This window comes from Leuciscus leuciscus, assembly GCF_965113295.1.
Source record: "Leuciscus leuciscus genome assembly, chromosome: 19".
In the NCBI taxonomy this organism is placed as follows: domain Eukaryota; kingdom Metazoa; phylum Chordata; class Actinopteri; order Cypriniformes; family Leuciscidae; genus Leuciscus; species Leuciscus leuciscus.
This window is the reverse complement of record NC_138743.1, coordinates 14,285,380-14,302,731: the sequence shown is the minus strand read 5'-3', so window position 1 is coordinate 14,302,731 and position 17,352 is coordinate 14,285,380. Positions and strand designations below refer to the sequence as shown.

Sequence of the window (17,352 nt, the reverse complement as noted above, 5' to 3'; positions counted from 1 at the left end):
GGCCTATTAATTGATTTCTAGCCCTTGCATTAGCTTTACTACTAGATATATTTATGGAGATGAGAAATAAAAAGCCGTCATTAATATCAGTCCGTCAGAAAAGCAGTTCTAGTCTTATTCTTGGCTGGATAACTCTTAGCAGGTTTAAAAAGCCCTTTTAAAGTTAAATATGAATACAGTTTTGGATTAAATAAAAGTATAGTCAAGTCAAATAAAACATTTTATCTCCTGTATAGTTTGATACCATTCATTAACATCACTTAATGCGTTATCTAACATAACACATTGAGTGAACAATATATTTTTACAACATTAATTAATGTTTGTGAATGTTATTTAATACAAAACACTTGATTGGTCATGTTTGTTCACTTCATTCATTGTGCATTAAATAATGTTAACAGAAATAATGTTAACTTTTGATTTTAAAAATGTATTTTTAAATTAACCCCTAAAGGAGAATAATTGCGACAGTATATAACTATTGTTTTTTTTGTTAGGTCATTTTATCTAATGTTATCTAACAAATGGAATCTTATTGTAAAGTGTTTTTAATACTACAGTTTCCATCTTTGTGATATACACTTTAATATAATTATGTAAATCTAATCTAAATTAAGCTTTGGTACCGAAATTGGTACCGAGAACCGTGGATTTTCACTGGTATCGGTACCGAATACTGAAATTTTGGTACCGTGACAACACTAGGCCCGTAGATGACACTGGTAACGAGTTGTGTGCGTACTCCACCATAGAAAGTTGGCACCAGGAGGAAGGATTCTTAGACAACACACATCGCAACATTCTCTCCAAATCTTGGTTGGCTCTCTCGGTCTGACCATTGCTCTGGGGGTGGTAACCCGAGGACAGACTGACAGTGGCCCCCAGTAATTTACAAAATTCTTGCCAAAATTTGGACACAAATTGGGACCCCCTGTCAGAGACCACGTCCATCGGGAGGCCATGTAAACGAAAGACGTGATCAATGACAGTCACCGCTGTCTCCTTGGCAGAAGGTAATTTAGGCAAGGGAATAAAATGAGCCGCCTTCGAGAACCGGTCCACTACGGTTAAAACAACCGTCTTGCCTTGAGAGGGCGGGAGGGCGGTGATAAAATCTAGCGCAATATGGGACCAGGGTCTCGAAGGGACGGACAGCGGTTGGAGTAACCCATCTGGAGGTCGATTGGAAGTCTTACCAGTGGCGCAAACCGAGCAAGCCAAAACAAAATCTCGAATGTCGCGAGCCATCAAGGGCCACCAGAATCGTTGCTTGACCAAAAAACTGGTACGGTTTACTCCTGGGTGGCACGCTACGTTAGAACAATGACCCCACTGAATGACGTCGGACCGTAATCCATCCCGATTCGGTGGGTAACCGGGCGGAGGTGTTACCCCTTCTAAGGCCGTCTTGACCTTCGATTCGACCTCCCATGTGAGTGTGGAGACGAATAGAGTCTCGGGTAAAATGCACTCGGGAGTAGACGGGCGTTCGGTTGGATCAAAAATACGAGATAAAGAATCGGGTTTGATGTTCTTGGAACCCGGGCGGTACGAGAGAGTAAAATCAAAACGACCGAAAAAAAGAGCCCACCGAGCCTGCCTGGAGTTGAGTCTTTTAGCGGATTGAATGTATTCCAGATTCTTGTGATCAGTCCAGACTATAAAAGGTACCCCCGACCCTTCTAACCAATGTCACCATTCTTCTAACGCTAACTTGACCGCCAACAACTCCCTGTTACCAATGTCATAGTTACGTTCAGTAGGCGATAAGCGATGAGAAAAAAACGCCCAAGGGTGCATCTTGTCGTCTGTGGAGGAGCGTTGGGAGAGTACCGCACCTACCCCCACCTCTGACGCATCAACTTCCACCACGAACTGACGTGATGGATCAGGGGCTATAAGAATGGGAGCGGAAACAAAGCGGCTCTTCAGGTTAGCGAATACAGCCTCGGCTGCATCGGACCACCTGAACGTCGTCCTGGGGGAGGTCAAGGCTGTCAGAGGAGCGGCTAGTTGGCTGAAATTACGAATGAAACGTCGGTAAAAATTGTCAAACCCCAGAAACCTCTGTAGGGCCTTACGGGAATCTGGACTTGGCCAATCCACCACAGCCTTAACCTTGTCAGGATCCATACGCACTCCCTCAGACGAGATGATGTAACCTAAGAAAGGGACAGACTGTGCATGAAAAGCGCATTTCTCCGCCTTGACAAAAAGCCCATTCTCTAGCAACCTCTGAAGCACTCGTCTGACGTGCTGAACGTGTTCCTGGAGAGACGAAGAAAAAATCAATATGTCATCCAGGTAGACATATATGAAGTGGTCTACCATGTCTCTCAGCTCGTCATTGACGAGTGCCTGAAAAACCGCTGGGGAGTTGGAAAGCCCGAAAGGCATGACCAAATATTCAAAGTGCCCCCTGGGGGTGTTAAAAGCGGTTTTCCATTCATCTCCCTTCCTGATGCGGACCAAATGATAAGCATTACATAAATCCAATTTTGTGAAGACCGAGGCTCCCTGCAACCGCTCGAAGGCTGAAGACATCAACGGTAAAGGATAAGTATTCTTTACCGTGATGTTGTTCAGCCTTCGGTAATCAATGCACGGTCACAGGGAACCGTCCTTCTTCCCCACAAAAAAGAACCCCGCCCCCGCTGGAGAAGAGGAAGGTCGAATGAACTTGGATGCCAGAGAATCAGACATGTATTTCTCCATGGCCTCCCTCTTGGGAGTGGAAAGAGAGTATAACTTGCCCTTAGGCGGAGACGTACCTGGCAGAAGATCTATGGCACAGTCATAGGGACGATGCGGAGGAAGAGAAGCAGCTCTGGACTTACTGAACACTTCCTTCAGGTCGAGGTACTCTGCGGGCACGTTTGACAAATTCACCGACTCCTCCTGCAAAACAGAACTGGACAAAGACGAACCAGCAGACATTAGACAAGACGCATAACATTCAGTGCTCCAGGCAGAAATGGAGTTATGTCCCCAGTCAACCCTGGGGTTATGCTGCACGAGCCAGGGATGACCGAGGACAATGGGGCTGTGAGGAGAGTCCAGAAGCAGAAATGACAGTTCTTCGGAGTGATTGCCAGAAGTGATGAGCGTTAACTGAATGGTGGTGTCAGATATAGTGGGTAACTCCTGACCATTGAGTGCGTTGACGGAGATTTGGTTGGTAAGTGGTATGGTGGGTATCTGAAGTCTGTGTGCAAGAGACCAGTCCATAAAATTACCTTCCGCTCCGGAGTCGATAAGTGCTTGACAATGATGAGTGTGAGTTGCCCACTGCAATCTCACCGGAAGGAGAGTGGAAGAGGGTTTCTGGATGGAGACCCCGCCCGACAGAATCCTCTTCTCTACTGCCGGGCTCTCTCTTTTACGGGACAGTTATTGAGAAAGTGACCCGAACCTCCACAGTATAGTCACAACCCTCGGGATCTCCTTCTCTCCCTCTCCTCCCGGGAGAGCCGGGCTCGACCCACCTGCATGGGCTCGTGATCGTCGACGGGGCTGACCGCATCATGACCGCTGGGCTGAGGAATTCCCAAAACTCTGTGAACCGGAGTCGTATGGGTGCGCTGTTCCAGGCGATGCAGGCGAGAGTCCACTCGCAGTGCCAAGTCAATCAATCCATTGAGACTCGTGGGTAGCTCCAGGGTGTAGATCTCACGTTGGATGCGGTCAGCCAGCCCATGCAGGAAGACGTCCCACTGCGCCTCCTCGTTCCAGCGGCACTCTGCGGCGAGGGTGCAGAACTCGATGGAATAGTCAGCGACGGATCTTTCTCCCTGGACGATGTCCGTGAGCTGGCGAGCCGCTTCTCTCCCTGCGACTGCCCGGTCAAACACCCTCTTCATCTCCTCCGAGAGTGCCGCGAACGAGGAACAGCATGTTCGTTGGTTTTCCCACACCGCCTCCCCCACAGAGCCGCACGCCCAGACAGCAATGTAAGCACGAAAGCCACCTTCGAATCTTCAGTGCAAAATGTCTGAGGCTGAAGGGCAAAGAACATAGAGCACTTGGTCAAAAAAGCTCCACAATAGTTAGGCTCACCCGAATATCTCTCAGGCGTCGGTAAACGGGGCTCAGTCTGACGATCGGATGCGGGAGGAGTGGGGGGAGCCTGCGGTGGGGTTGGCGCAGCGGGCATCGTCAGTTGTTGTATTTGTTGGGTGAGCCCGGACACCTGCGTTACCAACGCCTGAACCGCTCGTTCAGTAGCGGCGAGATGCTCCTCCTGCCGTTCCATACGAGCCGAGCTGTGAGCGAAGTAATCCGCGAGCTCGGGTGTGCTTGCTGCCTCCATGATGGTCAGATCGTTCTGTGACGTGAAGTAACAGAGGAGACAATAGCAAGTAAAACTGGTTCTTTATTAAACAATACGAGAAACCAGACTCAGAAGGAGTAGGAAGATGATAGAACAGTCTCAGTCCAAAGCAGGCAGGTCTCACGATCTCACTCAGCATCAGCGGGAAGAACTCAGGAATGGGTGCGTTGGCAACGCAGGCTTGCGTGGGCAACTCGAAGAACACGGTCAGATGAGTGAGGTGAATTCCCAGTGAAGACGAGACGTGAAGACAAACTGCGACGAAGAATCTCCCAGACGAACACAGGCTGGAGACACGAGGAGTCGAGAAGGAACAGGAACAGAATGGGAAACATCCACAAACAACGATCTGACAAACACAAGACGCACGAGGTGAGTATAAATAGGCACTGGAAATGAGAATCACCTGCCGCTGATTCTCCCGGAGGATAATCAGCGACCACGCCCACACACCACACACACACACACACATAACACAACGCAAGGAAGAGTCAATGAATTCATCAACCGTGACAGTTACTTATTGTCAACAATGTTCCAAAGAGACTATCAAAATAAAGTGTTACCCAACTCTCTGAATAGTTTTAGCAAGTGCATGTATTTGATGACAGTGTGTAGATGTAGATACACAGACACGGTACTGTGAGCATGTATGATATGCTGCTACTGCTGCATGAATAGACATACTGTACATAAATCCCGTAGCAGATCTAGGCAGGTGGAGCTGGGGAGGTGGAGGGGTTCAGAGGAGCTCTGATAGAGAGCTGGAGGACTAGCCTCAAGTGAACACTGAACCAGACTATTTAAATTTTGAGCAAGCAATCTCACTGGCTGCAGGATCAACAGAGGCCAATCAGCTCGTGCCATGTAGTAAATTATGTGATTATTAGCAGATTGCAGGTAAATGATCTATCAGCCTGCACTGATCACATACTGTAAGTCTTGTATTTTCAATGTGTAATATCTTCAAAAATTCACACTCCAATCTCAGTAATAACTACAGAAATCCCAATCTCACCCAAATCAGTGCACAAATCCTTCAATATTTTGCCATGCCATTTTCATTTATAGTTACTTTTAGTAAATTTTACTCTGCAAAAACACTGGTGGACCTCAAACATTATTTCAGATTCAATACACATTTAGATTTAGATTCAAAACTTTATTTCCATAGCAACATAATTGCTTGGAATTTTCCATATTTTCTCATATCAGTAATAACATACAATTTAAAATGAATCCTTTCCTAATAGTGCTAAAGATTCACCACACACTTGTAATGCACACAAAGCAATACATAATGACATAATGACTCTGTTCCCAAACTTACATGGTATTATACAATCAACACTTTGTCTGTTCAGAGTTATCAGAAATGAGTGAGTATTGATGGTACAAAGTGGAATTGTGTTCAGTAGGACTCAACTTAAGACTGTGGTTATTTATGTAAGTGTGATGTGTGTGTGATGCAGGCAGGATAGAGATATAGAGCCAGAAGACTTCCAACGTTACAGTGAGAATGTGCAGGCGTCGCTACAGGACTGTCCGGTGGAAAGACCCCCCGCTGCTCTGCTCAACAAAGACAGCAGAGACTCCTCTAGACGAAGTCCAGGACACTCCCGCAAGGTGCAACACACCAGCACACACAGATGCATGGATACCGTGTAAAATTACACAGTTATGCACCTAAATATATTGTTGTCTCAGGTGGGCAGGGATGAGTCCAGCCTGCCACACGGCTTGAAGAGCAATCCTTTGGATGTTCCAGAGACAGAAGCTGCTCCCTGTTACCTGTCCTCCCACCCACGAGTGACCCGTCACGCCTATCGCTATGGCGGATCAGCCCACAGCCGACATGAGTACACAGGTGTTGCCAGTGTTATCAGAAATGAGTGAGTATTGATGGTACAAAGTGGAATTAACTCAACATATTATTACCAAAAATTTGTGTTACTGTGGTATTTCCAACCCAGGCTCTTTGGAAAAAAATGCCTGTGGTGAGGTTTTATGACACTTTGAAATTGAAATGTCCAGTGAGTGGCATTAAAAACATGTGCAGTTTTATCTGAAACAGATAAACATGAATCTGACAATTTTTGTACATATCACGGCACTTCAGAAATGAAATGACGGTGAGTGCTGCTAAAAGGTTGATTTAGTGTATTTGAAAATAACATACTGTACCACCTACTCTAAACCCTATACCCTACCTTAACAAAAGCAAACACATTTACTGAAGTTTGCTTACAAGTATTTGAGCTATATTGTTGTGTTTCATGGGTTTGTACCCTAGTGCAATGCTGTACTAGGTGAGCTACGAAGCGAGTTTACTGTGTAAGAAAAGCCATACATATGGAGTTGGTTATGTGATGCAGATGTCAAAATGTATTAGATTACAAATCATGCACTATGGTAAATGTGTTTTAAGGTCATAATATGGTATTGTGCAGGGAAATGCATGAAAATTAGTCTATTAATCTATAATATTTACCTGTAATCTTAAATTGTGTGAAAAGGAATTACAGTTGTGGGTGTTTTACTGCCACTAGTGTTCATTTTAGCTAGAAGCTCCAGTAATTTCTATAAATAGGTAAAGTTTTTTTATTTTTGCAAAAATGTAGGTAGACGCATGTCTTTAAATGAGCCTATGTTGGGTATTTCACTGCAAAAACCTGATTCTTATTCACTCACCACCCACCATCCTGCCAAATCAGTGGATATTGCACAGGGGTGTGCTTACATCTGTTCTGTACTGAATGTACCACTATAGTGTACAACAATCTGAAATATGTTTTTGGCAAAAAAAAAAACAACCAACAAAAAACATTTTATTGTTGGATATCCATAATATTACCTTATTTCTCCACTACAGTCAGCTTTGATAGTGATAGAGTCACTGGTGGTGTTTGGAAGAGTATACTAGAACAATACTAATATTTCTACCGTATCTATCTATATATTGCAGAAACAGTAAGAGTAATATGGTAGTATGTCATTCTTAACATAGCTACTGAGTCTGCATTCGGACAATTTTCTTCTTATATTCAAGTGGAAGATTATACCACGGCTCCTAGCAGCAGCCATAGCAAACAGTCAGTTAATAACAACTTAACTTTTTTTCAGTACAGTACTTTTGCACAGTACTGTATGTATCAACTATAGTTACATTATATGGTGATGTGAAAGAAAGAATTTGGGGATATAGCCCCATAAATCAAGGGCTCCTTACTATATAAATTCGTCATTATAAAATGTGCCTTATTCACAAAACTCAGCACTGTTTGAGTGTACTTTCAGCATTCAGAACCGTAAAGAGCAGTGGTGAAGCAATAACATAAAAACATGCAAATGACGCAATCATTCTTAGCAAATTCCCCCATTTTTCATAAATGCAGTTTGATCCTGCACAGGAATTGCATTGGTGAATGTAGATAACAGTGCTTTCTGTTCTTCCATCTCTTTTTTTTAGATCTCACTTTTCTCTATCTCTGAAAACTCATTCAGCGTTCGGTCTCATCTTCTACCTGGCTGACGAGTCTGAGGAGAACTTCATGGCTCTGTTCCTCACTCATGGAAGGCTGGTATTCACATTCAGTTCAGGGAAAGACCAAGTCAGAGTCCGATCCAAAGAGAAGTACAGTGATGGACAGTGGCATGATGTAAGGATGACTAAAGTCCACTTATAACATGTGCCATTTCTGCGGCATCAGCTACACTAAATGTAATTGCACAGATAATGATCACCTTGATGTTCACTTCAGTTGTTTGATTTGTCAATCTTGAAAGTAAAATAAGTTGTAATTATTTAATAGTTTGGCAATAGCCAAACTATTAAATAATTACAACTTATTTTACTTAGGTGCAGAAAGTGTCACATAAAAGGTGTATAAGAGACACTCTTATAAACTAAGAGTGTCTATTACTATTACAGCCAAACTATTAAATAATTACAACTTATTTTACTTTAGGTGCAGAAAGTGTCACATAAAAGGTGTATAAGAGACACTCTTATAATAATTAGAGTGTCTCTTATACACCTTTTATGTGACACTTTCTGTCTATCTCTTTCTCTCTCTCTTTCTGTAGATTATCTTTATCAGAAGTGGAAATATGGGCAGACTGATGATTGACAGTCTTACGGTATTAGAGGACAGAGCTCCGGGCGGAAACATCTCAATGCTTGTCCAGGATCCTCTCTATGTCGGCGGTGTGCCACCTGATCAGGCGATGAAAAACATTCAGGTATTGTGATCCCTCATTAGGGGCTTTCGCACCGGAGGAACTTTTTCATAGTTCCTAGAACTATTGGTGGAAGTACCCGGATTTTGCTGTGTTCGCACCACAGGAACTATTAACGATTTTAGTTCTAGGAACTCCTTTTGGAGGAACTAATTTAGCTCCTACTTCAGAGTAGGGTCTAAACCAACCAACACTATAGGAACTACCAGTGACGTTAGTGTATGCTGATTGGCCAAGAACAACTGAAGTATTTCTTATGAATTACGTTATGAATGCCCGTGCAGCCGTGCGCATTTTAGTTTCACTTCCAAATTAGCGCCAGTTCGGGGGCGAATTGCTTGAATGTAAGTTCAATAGCCTATTATTCTTAATGGAAAACAAAACTACAAAACAGTACAATGACAAATTCGCTTAAATAGGTGCTTTTACACCAAATAGTCCGTCATCATCTTGTCAGTCATCTCCTCACTCTCGTGATTAATGAAATCTGACTCCTGCTGCTGATCTTTGCTGCGACTCTCGTTCAGCTCACGATTTATTAAGCAGACACGTTCAGTTTTTAATTGTAGTGTCTGTTCTCCATCTGTAACTGAACTAAACGGTTTTATTTAAAAATAATAATAATCAAATCGACGGTGGAAGGCGGTGCCGCGGTGGGCAAGTGATATAACCGGTGTTGCTTCCGAACACCGGTGACACCGTTAACACCGACTATCGTAGCAAGCCTAAGTGTAACTAATTACGGTAACTATAACAACTAATAGATAACAAGGAGAACATGGAAACAATGAGCACAGGGAATGCACTTCAACATAAAAGTCCATATGAAACAAAAGACACAGAACTGGGATCATGACAGAAACACTGCTGTGTGTTGCAGTTCTGCTGAGGCTTTTGTTGGAACTTGTATATTATTGCAAAATAGAGCAAACAATACTGACAATACTAAGTCCCCCTGTAGTCAAAAATTGTATCCCTGAAAATCCAATCTTATCCCATCTTTGATCACCAAAATGACATATTTAAACTTTTCTCTTGAGACTCCCCTGCTAGTTTGCTGTTAATGATATTCTAAAGCCCGCCGCCACGTTGACCTGATTGGTTACAAGGTAGTTTGTGACGTCAGAAACACCAGCGATTTCAAACCGTGTTTTTGAGACTGTCTTTGGTTTACTGCAGTTTTAAGGAGAAAATAATCAGCAATGGTGTTGACTTATGAATTTGCGCATGGTTTGTCTTAAAGCATATTAAAAACACCACAGAGACATATAAACAACATTAAAAACTAGATTTTCACCACAGGGGGACTTTAAAATATATGTCACATAATATTACCCTTTTGTTTGTTGAACTGTTGTATAAAATTTGCAATCGTGTGGATATTCAGGAAAAAAATCCATTATTTCTTGTATAATATATTATCAACATTAAAAACAAAAACTCAGGATGTATTTTTGTATCAAAGAAAATTTGAGTCTAAGTCGATCTCTATGCACCAGTGGCGAGGCTACATAAGGGCCAGGGTGGAACTGGCCCACTATTTTTTTTTTTTTTTTTTTGTGGGAAAGGAGAAAATCATGCATAGGCCTACATCACAATAATAATCGTTAAATTGTATGAATTTAGCGGATGCCACTCCCAAAACTTTGCAGCATGTAAGTGGCTGCTGGTCAAGCAAAAGATTTATTCAAATTCTAAACTGATATATCGCCTAGAAAGCGCGGAAAGGAGCAGCTTTCCCAGGAATCAGAAGCAGCAGCATGCAGTGGTTTGAGTGAGAAAATCTCAAAATGAGATCTTAGAACGATAGTTGACAATAAATACTTTTGGTAGGTTGTCGCATTCTATACTAAATCTTAAACAAAATTTTGCTAATTCTTATGTATCTTTTTACATGGCTTTCTGGAATAACTGATTTGAATTGTTCAATTGCAACATTCTTGTCACGATCACTAGCAGAGAAATGGGTGGATCCAACCGCAGCAACATGGTAATCAGGGCAATCCAAATAATCGTCATCCATGCAAGAGTCAAAGTCCAAATAATCAGAATCGTAGTCATCCATGCCAGTGTCGAAAACCATTTAATCAGTCAGATAACGAATAAACAAAACAAGCAAGAACAAAAACGAGAACAGACTTGAAAACAGACCTTAGAGTTGACGAGTGACATACAATAATGACTCCGTGACCTGAACTAACACAGACAGGGTATATATGCACAGACACTAACAACATAAATGGGAACAGCTGGGTGTAATCACAAGTGATGGGAACAAACAAGGATTATGGGAAATGTGGTTCCAGGATGAATGAGGACAGGAAGGAAGGGACCTCTAGTGGACACCCAGTGGAAACACAACAGACACTGTGACATAACCCCCCCCCCTCTACGGAGCGGCTACCAGACGCTCCACGACAGCAAACAAAACTCGACAAAAGTCCAGGAGGGAGGTGGAACTGTGGGGGATCAGGGGGAGGGACGGAGGGCCAGGACCATGGGAGGGAATGGACACAGGGGATGACAGTTCATCGGGCGGCCTGGGCGGAGACGACCCTTCAGGCGACCAGGGCGAAACAGATAGTCCATCTGGCGGTCTGGGCGGAGACAACCCTTCAGGTGGCCAGGGTGGAGCAGGTAGTCCATCGGGCGGCCAGGGCGGAGACGTCCCCTCGAGCGACCACGGCGAAGATGACTCATCAGGCGGCCACGGCGGAGACGACCCTTCAGGTGGCCAGGGCGGAAACGATCCATCAGGCAGCCACGGCGGAGACAATCCTTCGGGTGGCCAGGGCGGAAACGTCCCTTCGGGTGGCCATGGCGGAGACTTCCCCTCGGGCGGCCATGGCGGAGACCTCCCTTCGGGCGACAACGGAACAGGGGCAGGCATCCACCAAGGAACAGACATCGGTTGCTCTGGAACAGACCCCGGCTCAGGACTAGGGACTGATACCTGCTCAGAAACAGAAACAGACACAGGAACAGACACTGGCTCCGGCACAGGAACAGATACCGGAGCAGGCACCGGTTCCGGCACGGGAACAGACACCGGCTCAGGAACGGGAACAGACACCGGAGTAGACACCGGCTCAGGATCGGAAGACGTGACGTGAACAGTCTCTGGATCGGAAGACGTGACGTGAACAGTCTCTGGATCGGAAGACGTGACGTGAACAGTCTCTGGATCGGCAGACGTGGCGAACAGCTCGGGCGGGACCGGCAGGGCGAGCAGCTCGGGCGGGGCCGGCAGGGCAAGTCGTCTGAGCGACGCGTCAGGGATGGCAGTCACCTCCGGGATGGTCTCTGGGTTAGGAGCCACCGGACAAGTCGTTAGGGAGGGGTTTCTCCTCCTCCGTCTCCGAACCACCGGACTCGAGACCACCGGACTCGGGACCACCGGCACTGGGACCACCGGCACTGGGACCCCCGGAACAGGGACCCCCGGAACAGGGACCCCCGGAACTGTCACGTAGGAAGTCTTCCTCCTCCTCCGTCGTCCCTTCTGGCGAGGTGCAGGTTCAGGACGGGACAGGACCCGCGGCGAAGGGTGTTCTGAGCTGCGCATCACCGAACCATGGTCGAAGGAAGACCGAAGTAGAGACTGGGTCCGGGGCTCACCTCTAGTACTTCCTCCTCTGCGAGCTCCACGGGTCCCCGAAAATCTGGCCAGACGCTCTCCTCTAAAAGACTCTGTCGTCGAACAAAAGGTCTTTAGGAAACCTGAGCGTCATGGCCTCCTCCCTTTGACGGACCACAAACGCAAAAGCCTGCAAAATGTTCATGCTGCTGGATCCATTTGTTGACGGAGTCATTCTGTCACGATCACTAGCAGAGAAATGGGTGGATCCAACCGCAGCAACATGGTAATCAGGGCAATCCAAATAATCGTCATCCATGCAAGAGTTAAAGTCCAAATAATCAGAATCGTAGTCATCCATGCCAGTGTCGAAAACCATTTAATCAGTCAGATAACAAATAAACAAAACAAGCAAGAACAAAAACGAGAACAGACTTGAAAACAGACCTTAGAGTTGACGAGTGACATACAATAATGACTCCGTGACCTGAACTAACACAGACAGGGTATTAGTGATGTTACGTATGACACTGAAGCTTCGATGCGCGTATCACACAAGCGACACAATTTCTAGTGAAGCCCCGTATCGGGGCGTGTATCGGTTTACTAGAGTCACGTGATCGATGACAAACGAAGCCTCACTTTCTGTCAAATCACGTGCGCGTTTCGCTTTGGGTGTCAGAAGGCTCGAACTCCAGATCTTATTTAACGAGTCATTGTTGCCTCAGTCTGGTTGATGGGTTTGTGAGGAGAGTGCTGTACTTTGAAAGTTAATCAATATTACATTTAAATAACCAACATTTATTTTTCACTACTTAGGCTATAATTTTTTCGTTGTTTTTGTAAAATCTTTGCACTTTTTGGTGATTTTAGGTAATTTGGTGTTGGTATTTGGGTTTAGGGGGGGAAGGGATAGGGTGTTGGTGTTTGGTGAAGGGTTTGTATTTAGAGCAATGGCAACAGCCAAAAATAATAAATATAATAAAAAACTTTATCACCTTTCTGTCATTCCTACAGTTAAGCACTATCAGTAACAAGTGTCATAAGCACATTTAATAACATATGATCCTATCAGACAATGTCCTTATTCATTCTGTGTGTGTGTGTGTGTGTGTGTGTGTGGAGAGAGAGAGAGCGAGAGAGCGAGAGAGCGAGAGAGAGAGAGAGAGTAGGCCTACATTAAATCTTGTTGAATCATATAAGCTTATATTATATTTTATTGTCACACTTTAATGGGAAAATGAATTTATTTAATGAACAAATCAAACACAAACATGTAAGGCTTTTATTTGTACACATAACATTGAAACTATGGAGTGTGTTGTGTGGTTGCTTCATCTGCCAGAGCTTCTAACCCAAGCGGCAACCTCCCCGTCTCTCTCTTGAAACTAACACGGAAGTGAGTTAAACTGCAATTCATTGACTGGCCGCTTGAGGCTGGCTGCAGAAGTGAGTCAAATCTGTATCTCCCCCATGTTAAAATGACCAACTTTACAGCAGAAAAAAACATGTTTACAGCCTGGATCTCTATGTGGCTTTGGTCTATACAGCTAATTTTGCCCTTCATAACAACTGTGAGGGGGGTGAATTTTTTTATAACTCATCCGTTTAGTTGATTAATATTTAAAGTTCTGCATAATTAAGGGTGTGTCCACTTTTGAGTGACAGGTGGATTGCCGCTGATGTCAATGCTAGCCGCTTGTTTGCTGTTAGCCGCGTCACTACTCACTTCACCTCAGCAAATTTTAGCTGCTGAACTTGCCATCTCTGCAGTGTTTGTGCTTTTTTCGGGATTATTTAATACAATTTAATAGGTCCTTTTACAGTTGGTAAACATGGTGACGTATTTGTGTGGGCGGGGCTTAGCTGGAGGCAGAAAGATCCCTCTGGCCGCTTCACTAACGTTAGTTTGCCAGTTTGTTAGCTTGTTTTTTTTAACAATGACTGGAGAAAATCCAATTTTATCTTAATGTGCAAGGTCACTCACTGTCCAGGACCACGATTGTTATTTGCAAAAGTTCATTTTAACGGACGGAACCAGATTGGCCGACCCGTACACGCTCAGTCAATGGACGATCTGACAGGATTAACGTTAACGCTACCAACGGTTGAGTGGCCTGACTTCTACACCTGCCCGATAGAGAAACCAAGGGTAAAGAGAAACTGAGGGCATATAAATCTTTAGATGCCTATAACTATGTGCTGAATGGTCATGTAAAGATTTGTGTGTGCGATCCGCAGTTCTGCCTAGCCAGCGCCAAGACGACAATGTAAAGAGTGACGGTGCAATTTTAAAGATGTGGATATTTTCTAGAAATAAAAATTCCAGATACAGCATACTCATTTTTCATCGATTCTTGCACCCAACAACACAACAAGATGACATTTAATAATAAAAATAATAATTTAAGCTCCTTATTATGTAGCCGAATCTGTGCTGGTTTGTATTGGCCGCCTCCAGTTTTCCGTTTGTTTTGCCTCCAGCTAGCGCCGTGACGTAACTGTGACGTCGGCGCAAAAGGGGTCTATACACCCATTATTTCGCCCACGGCTTAGGATTCCGTTGTTGTCGTCGAGTATCGTTCGAGAGAACAACCAGCGCTGTATTTCAGTTGTTTTCCTCTGTGAACATGCACTAATGGATGTCTGACAATTTCGTTGGTTTTTGGAGTTTTCAGATTTAAAAATGTCTATAGATATAAAGGCTCGTTTGTTCTGCTCTCACGGAACAGATAGATTATAATATGTTTATGTACCGTCAGATGAAATCCTGCAGGTGTCGGCGGTTTCTCCGTCCATGCAATAAATGCACATACTTGAATGAGCGCGGATTTTCTAGCGCATTTACTTGAACTTCATAGGTAATATATCTATGGTTTAACCCATTTGAGAGGAGGCCAAAATCAGAATTTAAAATGGACTGAATAAGCTCTCTACGAACTTGACGAGCGATTCCGCGCTGATGGACCATAGACTATAAAAAAAGAATGACTGACATGTAACTGTTATGCACATAAATCACTGTCAGACACACTCTCTCAGAATAATAGTTAAGTTACTGCATAATACATTTTCAACTAGCAGAATAGTACAGAATCACGATACACAGTCTCACTTGTAGCCATGTCTTTTAATAATATTTCGAAGGGCAAAAACAGGAACTTTTCATTGGCTTTACATCATCAACTGTCACTTTAGCGCGAGGCCCTGTGCAGTCGCAGACTTAGTACTTTCCATAGGGTACTTTCAGTAGCATATAGCATTACCTCCCAAGCCTGAGCTAACTCGATCACGTCGAGCGGTGAGCCGCGAGCGTGGTTTCATAGCCAGGCTCCTCCAGCTTCACCCACGCCCCGCCTCTTTGCCCATTTTCTGTTATCCGAGAATGACGCAAGGTGACGCGAGGCCAAGATGGCGACGGCCGACTCCGCCCACTTTAGGCTTCAAAAATGCTCTTCAGAAACCTACGGGTGACGTCACGGACACTACGTCCATATTTTTTTACAGTCTATGGTTTAGAGCCTTCTGCCCAAGCGGCAACCTCCCCGTCTCTCTCTTGAAACTAACACAGAAGTGAGTTAAACTGCAATTCATTGACTGGCCGCTTGAGGCTGGCTGCAGAAGTGAGTCAAATCTGTATCTCCCCCATGTTAAAATTACCAACTTTACAGCAGAAAAAAACATGTTTACAGCCTGGATCTCTATGTGGCTTTGGTCTATACAGCTAATTTTGCCCTTCATAACAACTGTGAGGGGGGTGAATTTTTTTATAACTCATCCGTTTAGTTGATTAATATTTAAAGTTCTGCATAATTAAGGGTGTGTCCACTTTTGAGTGACAGGTGGATTGCCGCTGATGTCAATGCTAGCCGCTTGTTTGCTGTTAGCCGCGTCACTACTCACTTCACCTCAGCAAATTTTAGCTGCTGAACTTGCCATCTCTGCAGTGTTTGTGCTTTTTTCGGGATTATTTAATACAATTTAATACACCCATTATTTCGCCCACGGCTTAGGATTCCGTTGTTGTCGTCGAGTATCTTTCGAGAGAACAACCAGCGCTGTATTTCAGTTGTTTTCCTCTGTGAACATGCACTAATGGATGTCTGACAATTTCGTTGGTTTTTGGAGTTTTCAGATTTAAAAATGTCTATAGATATAAAGGCTCGTTTGTTCTGCTCTCACGGAACAGATAGATTATAATATGTTTATGTACCGTCAGATGAAATCCTGCAGGTGTCGGCGGTTTCTCCGTCCATGCAATAAATGCACATACTTGAATGAGCGCGGATTTTCTAGCGCATTTACTTGAACTTCATAGGTAATATATCTATGGTTTAACCCATTTGAGAGGCGGCCAAAATCAGAATTTAAAATGGACTGAATAAGCTCTCTACGAACTTGACGAGCGATTCCGCGCTGACGGACCATAGACTATAAAAAAAGAATGACTGACATGTAACTGTTATGCACATAAATCACTGTCAGACACACTCTCTCAGAATAATAGTTAAGTTACTGCATAATACATTTTCAACTAGCAGAATAGTACAGAATCACGATACACAGTCTCACTTGTAGCCATGTCTTTTAATAATATTTCGAAGGGCAAAAACAGGAACTTTTCATTGGCTTTACATCATCAACTGTCACTTTAGCGCGAGGCCCTGTGCAGTCGCAGACTTAGTACTTTCCATAGGGTACTTTCAGTAGCATATAGCATTACCTCCCAAGCCTGAGCTAACTCGATCACGTCGAGCGGTGAGCCGCGAGCGTGGTTTCATAGCCAGGCTCCTCCAGCTTCACCCACGGCCCGCCTCTTTGCCCATTTTCTGTTATCCGAGAGTGACGCAAGGTGACGCGAGGCCAAGATGGCGGGCTTGTTCGACTTCATGCAGCTCTGCGCAGAACGATCGGCGGCTGACTTGAAGCAGTGCATGCCGGTTAGAAATTTTGTCCGACTTGATACAGCGCCGACGCCACGTGACTGTGACGTATGCCATCAAAGTACCGCGAGAGCGATTCGAGAGTAGCCGGAGAACTCAGCCAGCGCAGCTTCTGAAGAGCGACTGCACAGGTTCTGATGACGACACAACTGATCCACGATTGGCTGGATTCACTGACAACACCGATGACGTGCATTTCAAGTTTATTGCGATGACTTCAGTTTCAGAAATTCTCATATGGACTTTTAAAACAGTTCAAT

At 44.3% G+C, this 17,352-nt stretch overlaps 2 protein-coding genes across 2 annotated transcripts in view; one reads left to right on the top strand and one right to left on the bottom strand.

The window, feature by feature from the left end:
* Positions 1-17,200, bottom strand: part of LOC309482909 (uncharacterized protein) — a 170,433-nt gene extending 153,233 nt beyond the window's left edge. Inside the window, exon 1 of the mRNA XM_082148510.1 lies at positions 9,661-17,200. Within this exon, the coding sequence (XP_082004636.1) occupies positions 10,962-12,137 (1,176 nt within the window). The 5' untranslated portion in view covers positions 12,138-17,200 and the 3' untranslated portion in view covers positions 9,661-10,961. The remainder of the gene's footprint in view (positions 1-9,660) is intronic.
* Positions 1-17,352, top strand: part of lama4 (laminin, alpha 4) — a 156,049-nt gene that overhangs the window by 127,359 nt on the left and 11,338 nt on the right. The window contains exons 32-35 of the mRNA XM_082148436.1: positions 5,806-5,959; positions 6,041-6,225; positions 7,803-7,992; positions 8,420-8,575. Coding sequence (XP_082004562.1) covers positions 5,806-5,959; positions 6,041-6,225; positions 7,803-7,992; positions 8,420-8,575 — 685 coding nt within the window. The remainder of the gene's footprint in view (positions 1-5,805; positions 5,960-6,040; positions 6,226-7,802; positions 7,993-8,419; positions 8,576-17,352) is intronic.